The sequence below is a fragment of the Salvia hispanica genome, chromosome 6 (genome assembly GCF_029641045.1).
Source record: "Salvia hispanica isolate PSC_SH4W2 chromosome 6, Shi_PSC_v1, whole genome shotgun sequence".
NCBI classification, from domain to species: Eukaryota; Viridiplantae; Streptophyta; class Magnoliopsida; order Lamiales; family Lamiaceae; genus Salvia; species Salvia hispanica.
In genome coordinates, this window is record NC_142697.1 from 12,011,203 (window position 1) to 12,024,778 (window position 13,576).

A 13,576-nucleotide genomic window follows, 5' to 3' on the forward strand; every position below is an offset into this window, starting at 1 on the left:
TCATTCAGAAGAAACCATAGGTGCCATGTGTCCCTTTAGCAGCAAACCATGTCGTCCACTTCGAAATTATCTCTTGTCTGGTACAGGTCTCAAGCATCTTGTCACGGATGGCCAAAGGTCTCTTGATCAACATCGAGTCATTCATCTTGTGAGTCGTCCAATCCCATAGTGATCGTGATTGAAGGTACTCTCCATGTATCCATCTAATTCAAAGGGAATCCTTTTTGATATGGATGTTCCATAAAATCTTTGCATGCAGGGCCAAATTCCAAGTCTTGAGATCTCCAAGGCTAAGTTCCCTTCCTCCTTCGGCAAACAGACATCCTTTCATGCAACTTGTGCATACTTCTTACCCCACAAGAAGGTCCAAGCTTATCCAATGAGACGATCCACGAATGTGTTCGGGATAGGGAATGCCTGAAGCCAATATGATTCGGCACCCTGCAAAACGGATCTAATAAGTTCAAGTCTACCCGCACAAGACAAAGTCTTACCTGACCATTTCTTAATGAGCGACGCCATCATGTCAACAAGAGATCCATAGTTTGAGGAGGCCATGTGCTTAGAAGCTAATGGGATGCCTAGATATTTGATATGAAGGTTTCTTTTTGGGAACCCAAACAACGGAAGAAAGTTTTCTTAGGGAACACGAAGGGTCCTTGCAATTAACATATTAGATTTGTCGTGGTTGACCTCTAATCCCGAGCATGCCGAGAACTCCTCCATGGCACATGCCAATACCTGCATGGAATGCATATCTCCTTTGCCAAAGAGCATTAGATCATCTGCAAAGGCAAGGTGAGTGATACGAGTCCTCTCGCATTTACTGTGGAAATTAAATACCCCAGTCGTGCGAATAGATAACAAACGAGAAATATATTCCATATAGAGATTAAAAAGCTAGGGAGACATTGGGTCATTCTGTCTCACACCTCTTTTACCTCTAAACTAACCATGATGGCTCCGATTAACTAGTGATCGTGAAGGTAGGGATGTCAATCGGGCCAGCCCACCGGGTTTCGGGCAAACCCTATTCGGGTAATGCATCAATCGGGTGCGGGCTAATCGGGCCGTGATTTTTTTTGGATTATAAAAGTTCAACCCTAACCCTAAAAGCTCGGGTTTCGGGCTAGCCCAGCGGGCTAATCGGGTTGCTATTGATAAAATTAACATGCGATCAATCCAATAAATAATTGTGAAAATTAGTTATATTTATAAAATGTAAAATATTTAATTATGATAAATTTGAGTTATATGCATAAACTCAAACATAAACATGATCAAATACTAATATTTGAGATTTACGCAAAATAAAACATAAACATCAAGAAATTTTAAAACATATTTTAGAAATAAATATATTTTTAGTGAATTTGAAGTTTCTAATTTATATATCCATTATTATGTTAATAAAAATTTAATATATAATTTATATATTTAATATACAAAATTGAAAGTTACATTTTTAGTAATCTATATTATAAAATAACCAATAAAGTGTCGAATTAGAGTCAAACAAATAGAACGATAGAAATTATATCGGGTTTCCGGGCCAGCCCATCAGGTTTTCGTGTCTGGCCCTAACGGGTTGCGGGTTAATGGGTGCGGGCTAATCGGGCTGTAATTTTATCGGGCTAGAAATTTTCAGCCCTAACCCTGTAAATTTGGCGGGATATTTGGGCTGGCCCACGGGTTGCGGGCTACATTGACATCCTTACGTGTAGGAAGGTGATGAAAAACACTCTATAATCTAAACCACAAAATGTGGGTGAAAATTTAGCCCAACTATAACATCTCTGAGGAACCCCCAATATACCGTGTCATAGGCCTTCCTCAGATCAATCTTAACAGTGCACCTAGGAGACCCTCTCTTGATCACGTAGCCCCTCATCATTTCCTCCGCTAGGTGAAGATTCTCCAAAATGCTCATGCTACTAATGAAAGCTGACGTAGAGGGACTAATGAGCTTAGGAAGGAACTGCTCCATCCTCTTTGTGATGATCTTGGTAACGATTTTGTAGATGACATTGCAACAGGAAAAAATCTCTAACTCTGGGATAGTTGACTGTCTTCGGTATGAGGGAGATAGTTGTAGAATTAATGCTTTTGAGGAGGACTGCGTTCACCACATCACCGCCCAAGTAGTCCCAATGTTTCCTATAGAAGGTTGATGAATAGCCATCCGGTTCTGGTGCTTTTATCTGTTGATGTTAAAAGAGAGCAATCTTGACTTCTTCTGCAGTTACTTCTCTAGTAAGGTCTTCAGTATCCTCCGCACTTAGTCGATAACCATGTTCGATTACACTTTGACTCAGCGGTTAGACTGAACTGTTCGTGCCCAGCAAGCCCTTGTAGTATTGGACGAATCTTTTAATGATTTCCTCCTTGTCCTTGGCCACCGAGCCATCTTCCCGTTCAAGAGGTGTGATCATATTCCTTGGATTATTTCTTTTAACCAGGGAATGGAAAAAAAGACGTGTTTCTATCACTCTGGAGCAGGTGCTTGAGTCGGGCCTTCTGTGCAGAGAAGGTCTTTTCCGAGTCGCTATAATGTATCACCTTTGGGATCAATGACTGAGCTAGCTGTGACCCAATCTGCCGGCAACTGTAATTCATCCAATTCCTTCGAATATTCCTTTACCCACTGGGATAGATTGTTGTACTCTATAAAGTTGAATTCCTTGAGTGAATTTTTAAAGGCCTCCCCCCTCTCCACAAGCACGAACTCCTTACTACCACACATCGGAGTTCTCCAATTATCTCTCATTAAAGGGGCAAACCCTGCATGTGTTAGCCAAAAATTAAAGAATCTAAAAGGTTTAGGGTCAGTTCGCCGAGGAGTGATGCAATGACTGGTGAGTGGTCCGTTAGCGCTCCTAGTGGCGGGAACCGTGCCGAAATCAAGAATCTCGCATTAGGCCATCCCTCGTTAAATTGATCGGTCGATTTTGCTGAATACCCGACCATTTGTCCATGTAAACTCCTATCCCATTGCAGTGACGTCTTGGATTCCCAATAAAGCACACATGTCGACCAAAGTTCTTGACTCCTTGTTCGGAGTTGGCCTGGTACCCCCAGTTCTTTCCTCCGGGGACATGACGCAATTGAAGTCCCCACTTATCCCACTTATAAGGAACAGCTCAACCTGCCCACAAAAATTAATGACCGCAGACCAGATACAATCTCGGTCGCCATTTGTGTAGAGACCGTAAAAAACTGAAAAATTAAATTCATTCAAGGTACGAAAGCACCTGATCTTTGCATAAATGACTTGTTTCTCTATGCTGACGATATCTGCATGTGTTGCCCATGGATTCCAGAGGAAAAAGATTCTCCAATCGTTAATGAACGCTAGGTTGTTAGCGTGATGCCAACTCGGGCAGTAGGAAACTAGGAATTTATCTATTGTCTCCTGGTCCATTTTTGTTTCCTTAATCTCCATCCCACACCTTTCCACTCTATTCTACACTACCAACTTTCAAGTTCCACCTTTACACATTCTTACGTTGTCCCATTATTTGCCACCACCAGTTTACCACTGCCAAAGTTAATCAAGACAAAATTGAGAATTATTGCATCAAAATCTAAATATATTAATCGTTTTAACAATTATTCATGTAAGATATGATTTCTAAGTTTCGTAAAGAATTGATTATGATCAATGCAAAAATATTGACACAAACATAAGCTTTAAATCAAATTGATTGCTTTTATTTTGATTTATCTGTATTTATGTTGTAGTTGATCAAGATGAAAGACTCATCTCCAACTATGAGGAAAGCCACGAAAATTTGAAAATTTAATACTCCCTCCGTCCCCAAAGAGTATGAACCGTATCCTTTTTCGTCTGTCCCTGAAAAGTATTAACTTGCTAATTTTGAAAAATTCAAACAACATATTACCCCTACATGATTTTATTTACAATAATGTGGACCTCATTCTCCACTAACATTATTTCACTACCCTCTCTCTCTCTCATATTAAAACTCTTACCGAACGCATTGTTCATAGGACGAAGGGAGTATGATTCTATAACTAAGGGCATCCGCAATGGGGCGGACGATGCATTGTCCGTCGCATCGTCCGCCACTGCAGCATCGCGGACGATGGGTAACCCATCGTCCGCGCCCGATACATCGTCCACGGACGATGCGCGGAGGATACCCATCGTCCGTCTTATCGTCCGCCACTGTGGACGACGCGGACGATGGGCACGCGTTTCCTTTTTTTTTTGAATTTTTTGAATTTTTTTTTCTTATTTAAACATTACTATTCACTACCATTTCACACACTCATCTCTTCAATTTCTCTTCAATTATTCTCTCTCATCATCTCAAAAATGAATCCCGACGACTACTATTTGAGTACATCGGATGGCTGCAGACGGGTCTTGACTCGAGCCTTGTTCGATGCCATTAATGAAGCCAAGGCGGAATGCTTGGAACAAATGCAGCGGGAGCAGGCGGCGGCGGCGGCGCGGGTCCCTCGCCTGATACGACGTCGGACGTTTGTCCCCCGCGAGCACGACGTAGCGCACGAACGTCTGTTCGCAGATTATTTTGCCGAGAATCCAAGGTGGGGCCCGAACGTTTTTCACCGACATTTTAGAATGAGCCAAGATCTTTTTCTCCGCATTGTGCACATGTTGGAGGGACGTGTTGAGTACTTCCAGTATCGGGAAGACAGGATCGGCAGACCCGGACTTACGCCGTTGCAGAAGTGCACGGTTGCGATCCGCCAGTTGGCCTACGGCACAACAGTGGATATGTTCGATGAGTACCTTCACGTCGGGGATACAACTGGCCGCGAATGTCTGAAGAAATTTTGTAAGTTAGTTGTGGAGGCTTTTGGCGACACATATTTGCGACGCCCGACTGCTGATGATTGCCAGAGCCTGATGCGGATGCACGAGACGGTGCACGGCTTCCCTAGGATGCTAGGGAGCATCGACTGTATGCACTGGCAGTGGAAGAACTGCCCAACGGCCTGGAGAGGCCAATTTACTAGCGGCTACAAGGGCAGCCACCCGACGATGATCCCAGAAGCCGTCGCTGACCACCGCCTCCGGATCTGGCATGCCTACTTTTGTGTAGCCGGGTCGAACAACGACATCAACATCCTCAACTCGTCCACCCTATTCGTCGATCAGTGCAGGGGCCGCGGTCCGGCCATTCAGTTTACTGCCAACGGCCGCGCACATCATATGGGGTACTACTTGGCCGATAACATATACCCTAGGTGGCCTATTTTTTTGAAGACGATCAGCTGCCCAATTGGTGAGAGGAGAGTCTTGTTTGCGGCAAAGCAGGAGTCCGCGCGGAAGGATGTGGAGCGGGCTTTTGGGGTGCTCCAATCGCGGTGGGCAATCGTGAAAGGTCTGGCGCGTTTCTGGTACAAGGAAGTCATCGCCGACGTCATGTATGCGTGCATCATCATGCATAACATGATAGTCGAACAAGAACGTGGCCATGTCACTAATTGGGTTGATGATGAAGCCGGATCTAGCTCCAGCACGGCGACCTCACCGATCACTCGAGGATTACCGACTGGCTTAGGTGCGGTTCTAGAGCGACAAGCCTCAATGCGCAACCAACAAGACCATACTTAGCTCATGACCGACATGATTGAAGAAGTTTGGAACTGGAACCGCCGCCGTTGAGAAATTGTAGTTTTTTTTTCGTATTGTAATGTTTGAATTTTAATGAAATGAAATTAGTTTTCCAAATTTTGAAGTATTTAAATATTCAAATAATAGAAAAATGCTTAGGGCGTCGCTTAGGGCGGGCTATAGTCCGCCCCACTGCAGGTGGAATAGGAGGAGGATAAAATGCTGACGTGGCGGTGCATAGGGCGTCGCTTAGGGCGCCGCTTAGGGCGTCCCATTGTGGATGCCCTAAGAAGACAATTTTTTTTTTAAATATATAAATATAAGTACAGTACTTCAAATACACCCTCCGTCCAAAAAAAAAAATTCTCATTTGTGAATGACACAGGTTTTAATGACAAAATTGGTAAAGTAAGAAAGAAAGAGAAAGTAGGTAAAGTAAGAGAGAAAGAAAAAAAAAATAGATAAAATATGGGAACGAAGAGCATAAAAAGAGTAAAGTATGAAAGAAAAACTTTCTATTTTTAGATATGAGACTATCTTTTATAGATATCCCAAGATGATAAAATGAAACTATTTTTCATGAACTAATGAAGTATATTTTTTCAAAAACATATCACAAAATAGCCTTAACTTATATTTTTGCGCGATAATTAATTCATACAAGCATCCATATCTTAAAAACAACTCAAAACTATTTCATTAGATATAGTAACGAACATTTCCCAATCTTTGCATAATACTATACGATGTTGTTCAATCAATGTCTCTCATTTTATTTTACAATTCTGGTCGGTGTAAAATAAAACATTGTACGATACTCCTACTTTTAGTTTTATTTGAAACATTAACAAAACAATTAAATTAATTTAAGAAATTAATAATTTAAATTTCACATAGATTCAATTATATTTTATCATGAAAAAATTCATATTGACTACTAATTCTATTAGAATATAAATGCACTCTTCGAATAAAATTCTGTTTTCTGAAAGATCCTGATTTTCGTACTTTGGTGGGTTTTCGAGATCTTTTCGATGACTTATATTGTGTTGAAGAGATATCTATCTAATCAGATTGATTGCGTAAAGCCCACGATAACGGAACTGGGAAGGTAAACAAAAAGGGCAGTTACCATTATATTTTATCATTATCTAAATGGTGGGGTTACCATTATCCTTTTTGTAGTTACGAATCTTGTATGTACTCTTCAGATTTAAACAAAGAAATTTTTCCGTTTTTCAGGGTCTCAAAGAGGGGAAGAAACATGTAAGAACTCTTGAATGGGAAGGAGATGTAAGTTTTATAAAACTAAATATATGTATAAAGTTTAATATTATTCTATTAAAATACAAAAATTAATTGTCGCATAAATTAAACGAAGTAAATTTAATACGACCAGTAACAGTTTGATTTTTGTAAGATTATTAATAGACAGATTTAGTTCAAAGTGCATGGCATGAGATTTCAGAAAAAAAATACTTAATTCATAGGCCTTTTAGAGTATGAGATTAAATTCACCGATCTTTTGGAAGATGAGATCGTGACAATGTGAATTTTTTTGAAATATGAGTTTTCTAATTTTTTAACTGTTTTTCTCAACATTTTTTTCTTAATATTTGTCTCATAATAATTACAGATTGACCAAATTATCACCTAATATTTTCACCATAATTTTAAAACTTTCACTCCAATTCTATTTTCACCCCAATTCTGCAACCGTCCCTTATTACTTCATCAAACACTTTAACTAATTCCATTAATCTTAACAATCAGACGCGTCGCCGATTGATCCTTCGTATTAGAAACGCCCAAACCTCTGGCATCCGGCTTCTCCACCACCGCAACGTCTAATCTGGCACATGGTAATCTAGAGAACCAGAGTGCCTTTTACTCTTCGGCTTTATTTTATTATCCAGATTGCTGCTCAACTCATCTTTTTTCTCCAATTCCGTTTCAAATTTCTTAACTTTTAGCTCTCCGGCAGCGTCCACGCCTCTGTTCTCCATTTCCGAGCACACACACTGCGTGTTACGCAAAATTTGCGTATATTTGTTGTGTTGGATCAGTAGCAAGTTGTAACGGTATTATACTTGAAATCCTTCACATTTAACTACCATGGAGTATTTTGTTTGGTATTATAGGGAAACAACGACAATCAAGTGTTTCTCAGATGATGATTCTGTTAGGGAAATTTGGTAGAGTTAAGGCGAAGTTGGCCTGTACTCTTCTGCAATCATCTTCTGTTTTTCCTTTGAAAATTTTGAATTTTTTTATATTTTTATTTTTGAATAAAATCATCTTAAAAAATTGTCATTATGAAAGCCTGTTAGATTTGTTATACTTGGGATTTTTATAATATTATCTTTATATATATTTCATGACTGTCATTTAGAATTTGGAGAAGCCGGTGATCTGCAGATTTAGTGAAAATAGAATAGAAGTAAAAAATGTTAAAATTGTGGTGAAAATATTAGGGGTAATTTGGTTAAATTGTAAATATAGTGAGAGCAACAAAAAAGATGAAAAAATAGATAAAAATTCGTAAATTCCTTGTTCCCAAAAGTTCGCATGCCACGATCTCATATTTTGAATGGGAAGTGAATTTACTCTCAAATTTTGAAATACCTGCGAACTGAGTCCCTCTTTGCGAAATCTCTTAGTGTAGTACTACCCTAGGCCCCACCCCAAAACTGTTCCGTCATCTTTCTCGCCCTAACTTCATTTCTTTTCATCTTCTTCTTCCCCTATTTTAACTTAGGCTATGTTGAGAACATGGAATTGAAGGTGTGGAATTCGAATTCGAATTGGAGCTTTCAATTCCAAATCTAATCTTTGGTACCACAAAAATATTTCAATTTGAAATTGAACTAAATCTTTCAATTCCACAATTTGAATTTCATATCAAAAGTAGAAAACTGAATTCCAAATAATTATAAAATTAAACATTTTCACTATATATCCAGAACATATACTTCACACACTACACATATTTCACACACATTTCATACATTTAACACACACGGCCACTTGACACACTTCACACACACTGCAAACTTCACACACGGCCACTTGACACACTTCACACACACTGCAAACTTCACACACTTCACATACTACACACATTTCGTACACTACACACACCGTACACATTTCACACACACTTCACGCTACACAAACTTCACACACTAAGCACATTTCACACACTACACACACTGCACACATTTCACACACTACACACACTACACAAATTTCACACAATACACGCTACACACACTACACATTAATGGATATATAGTCTGTATATATTGTGTGCACACTGTGCAGTGTTTGTATTTTTTGTAAAATGTGTGTAGTGCGTGTGCATTGTATGCAGTGTGTGTATTTTGTGGCGTGTGCAGTGTGAGTATTTTGTATAGAGTGTGTTTAATATGTGTAGTGTGTATTTTGTGAATAGCATGTGTAGAGTGCGCAATGTGTGAAGTGTGTATTTTTGTGTCTGTGTGTATAGTATGTGTATTTTGTTTAAAGTGTGTGTGAGTGTGTATTTTGTGTATAGTGTGTGTGCAAAAATTCTTCAAATTCAATTCCATATCAATCAGTGTTCATTTTACAAAACATAAGATTTGGAATTGAATTAGAATCAATTCATTCCAATTCAATTCCATAGAATTTGAATTTCAATTCAATTCCAATTCCAATTCCAATTCTGTATATCAAACGAAGCCTAATTCGATAGTCTCTTCTATTTGTATACAACCCCAATTCTCGTTACTCGCTATTCAACCCTTCAATTGAGCTCTCGTGCAGTTAGGATTGGGACGTAGCTGCTAAATGGTATGATCGACGATAACTATAACCCAAAAAAATAACTCGAATAGACCACACTCAAATTGCACAATCTAAGTGAGTTGACCCGATTAAAATCGCTACTCATTACTATGTTATCAGATAATCTAAACACCTATATGCATATTGAGTTTATTGATTTATTAGAGGTATCCAATATCTATGTTTAAATCCATATATATCGATTACTATTATTTTTATAATTTCATTAACTAACTGCTATCACTTTTAATCACCCCCCAAGATTTAGGAATAATTAACTATACCATTTAAAAAACAACTGCAATTTTATTAAAGCATTAAAGGAGACTCATACATTTGGTTGAAGATATTTGATCGACCATGATATGTCTCTAGAGTAGAGATCTTGATGTAGCCATTTAAAGTTTTAAACCTCCCTAGCAATCAAAATTTGGTACTCTTGGCATCCATCTTGGCCTTCAAATCCTCCATAAATTGATCAAAAGTCTTATCCGACGACCCATCAATTTCCAACGCCTTCTCCATCGCCTCTTTGAGTTTACTCGCCTCCTGCCTCAGATTTTCCGAATAAGCCCCACTCAGAAAATCTTTAATTTTCTTAGCAATTTCCATCCTGTCAAGAGGTTTCCCATCGCAAAGATTCACCCCAAACTTCCATTTCTCAATCACTAGTTTCCTATTGGCAGTCTGATCATATGCTATGGGGTAGCAAATCATAGGCACACCGCACCACATGCTCTCGAGAGTCGAATTCCATCCACAGTGTGACAGAAAACCGCCAACTGCAGGGTTAGAGAGAACACTCATTTGATTGCACCAAGGAACAATCAACCCTTTCCCCTCAATCATATCTCCAAACCCCTCCGGCAGAACATCGGTGTCGTCGCAGCTGAGCATACCAGGCCTGATCACCCAAACAAAGTCGACGCCGCTGAGGAGTAGGCCATGAGCCAACTCTTCAATCACTTGCATGGTGGTGTTGACGAAGCTTCCAAAGGAGACGTAGAGAACCGAATTGGGCGGCTTGGACTGGAGCCAGTCGGTGCAGTCGGCTTCAGACCTTAAGCTATTGCTGACGGTGTAGGAGTGGAGACTTTTGGAGAAGTTGAGGGGACCGACGGCATAATTGGGCTGGTGTTCGTTGAGAGCTGATAGGGTTTCTGGTTCGAGTTCAAGCATGGTGTTGTGGAGAATCAGATCTGCAGATTTCACGGCGTCCAATGCAGCGGCCATTGCTTTTGTCACTATGCTTGCCTGCCCGGATTCCTTCAAGTATGACATCACATCTTTAGCGTTTATTGGCTCCACCCCTGGAATATAATCGATTTTTTCCTCCATGTCATCTGCACTTCAACAATAAATTAATTATTTGTGTTCATATGTGAATTCTTCAGTTACAACTTACAACTCTTATTTTCATTTGGTCAGTTACAACTTAAAAGTTTGTTAGCGCCTAACAAATGTTTTCATTTTAGTTGGAGACAGCACCAAAAAAATTAGTTGGAGATAGCAACAAAAGTTATTAGTGAATATTAGGTGTGCATTAAATATTTTTTTGGATATATTCGAAATACAGTTGTAAAATACTCCTAATAATCAAATCAGTGAATATATGAACAAATGCATATGTATATGTTTAAATTTTTTTCTAAATAAATTGCAAACTCGCCGGTGTAAGAATATACAATCGTAAGAGGGAATATACTTTTAGTCTTCTAACTATGTTTTCTAACTTTTCTTACTGATTATGAAAATTAATTCACATTTCTTATGCATCTTACAAAAGTGTAAGATAATAAATCTATTTTTAGAATCAAATACTCTCTCTAGTCCTATTAATTTTTCCATTTGGTCAAGATACCTATTAATTGTCCTATTTTCTTTTTTTAATAAGTGTACCTCATATTCTGTTAAAAGTTCTTAACAAAGTTCAACAATATTTGAAAACCTGCACCGATCAACTATGAACCAGTATATGATTCAAAAATATCTATATTAGTCTCATTATATAAACACACATGCACAATCCTTAGCAATAGTTTATAAAAAAAATGTGAGCGCACCTTTGCATTGAAACAAAAATTATTTGTTGGAGATAGGTTAAAGTAGAACTACCAGCAGTGAGCGAAGCAATTAAGTGTGTATTAAATGTGTAACTATAAGATATATTCGAAATACAGTTGTATATAAAAATAAAAGCAGTGAATATATGAACAAATGCATATGTAGTTGTTTAAATTTTTTTCTAAGTTAATAGTTTATGAGCATCTCTAAACACACATGCACAATCTTAAACTATAGTTTGTAAAAAAAAAAAGTGAGCATCATAAAAAGCACCTTTGCATGGAAAATGGCCATTTTGCTTGAGAAGATGCCAATGGTAGGGCAAAGCAAACGTCAACGCCGTCTGAGTCCAGAAGGAAACATTAACGAGGTTGTATTTGCTAGCAACGGCGGGCGGCCACGGGTAAAACGTGTCGGTCATCAAGAAATAGTCAAAGTCGGGCTCAGAACGCATCATTTCCCCCACAAATTCATCGACAAGGGCGGGAAAATCGCGCATGATAGCCCCCCAGTGCTCTTCAAAGTGAAGATCGCGGTCGAACTCGAGAGGGAGGCCGTCGCTGATGGTGGTGTAGCGGATGTCGAGGCCGGACTGCCTTGCCTGGGAGAAGGGGTCGGCTTGGGGGCCGAGTTTGGAGAGGAGCTTGTGATGGACGGATTCGAGATGGACAAAAGTGACGGTGATGCCCTTGGAGGAGAGCTTGAGGGCGAGATAGATGAAAGGGTTGATGTGGCCTTGGTGTGGGAGTGATATCATTATGGCGTGTGCCTTTGCCTTTCCCATTTCCATTCTTCTCTCTTCTTTTTTTCCTATGGGGTTTGGATGTGTGTGCTTTCTTCCACCTTCACTTGTCTATTTATAGACTTTTTTTGTTTACCAGATTCAATGAAGTTTCGACTTTTGACTAGTTTTCTCTAGGTAATTAAGGATTTTTTAAACTAACAAGGATACTCGCTACATATGTGTAGTACTCCTACTAGTACTAGTGTACTACTACTATTAAATGAGAGTTGTTTCTTTTTCTATTTTTTTAGATGCCTTCAAATTCAAAATTATAGCAATATTCTTTTTAATTGAATAGCATATTAAATCATTATCAGAAGTTTATAGTAAGAATAATGAGTACGTACTATATATTAAATCATTCAATAACTTAAAGATTTATCTATTGCCATTCTTATCGTATGTCACAATCAGTATTTAATGAGCTTAACAGAAATCTCAAAATTATCATAATTAAATATTTTTACTATATTACTACCTTCGTCCACCAAAATTTGTCCCACTTTGACCTAACACGAATTTTAAGAAATGTAATGACAAGTGAGTTGAAAAAGTTAGTGGCTTGTGGGTTATACTTTTAAATATTAGTTTTATAATAATAATAATAATAATAATAATAGTTGTATAAGATTATACTCCACTCTATTAATTACCTAAATATGTAAGAGTCCTAAAACTGGAAAAAAGAATGCTTAAGAAAAATTAGGATCCAGAATCCTGTAAAGTTGTACTGTTATTCTTATTTTTAGGATTCTGATTACTTTTCTTGTTTGGTTAAAACTCAAAATAAAGGTAGAAATTTAAAAATTAAAGAATCAGATTACTTTTCCGGACAGAATCCACTAAAATTGTTTTAACTACTCATTTGTTCTCTCTTACTTTATTAATTTTATTTTAATTCTCATATCATCGTATGCTCATATTTTTATAGGAGAAGGTATATTTTGCATTTTGCATTTTTAATCTTTATAGTTATGATTTAATTATGTTATTATATTAAAAGCGAAATAGCTAGTGTACGGTGTACCTAAGAGGACCTGAATAAGACAAGCCCTGGCGCTCTGGTAAAGAATGCTTACAGCTATATGGTGCAAACCAGTCAAGATGGTGTAATTATTTTATTTTTGACCTTTTATTATTCATATTATTACATTAACGATTAATTTGTTATCACAACATGGTGCAATTATTTTTTTTTTTTTACCTTTTATCATTCATGTTATTACATTAACGATTAATTTGTTATCACAACAATATTGATTTGACCTTTTATTACATTCATATTAATGCAT

The 13,576-nt window shown here is 38.1% G+C and overlaps 1 protein-coding gene and 1 pseudogene across 1 annotated transcript; one reads left to right on the forward strand and one right to left on the reverse strand.

The window, feature by feature from the left end:
• Positions 1-4,447: 4,447 nt before the first annotated feature.
• LOC125206208 (uncharacterized) lies at positions 4,448-5,659 on the forward strand (annotated as a pseudogene).
• Positions 5,660-9,722: 4,063 nt separating this feature from the next.
• On the reverse strand, positions 9,723-12,326 carry LOC125208117 (UDP-glycosyltransferase 86A1-like). Its single transcript, XM_048107675.2, has 2 exons — positions 11,774-12,326; positions 9,723-10,779 (listed from the first exon to the last, which is right to left on the reverse strand). The coding sequence occupies exons 1-2, from the start codon at positions 12,288-12,290 to the stop codon at positions 9,860-9,862; spliced, it is 1,437 nt and encodes a 478-aa protein (XP_047963632.1). The 5' UTR covers positions 12,291-12,326; the 3' UTR covers positions 9,723-9,859.
• Between the last annotated feature and the right edge of the window lie 1,250 nt (positions 12,327-13,576).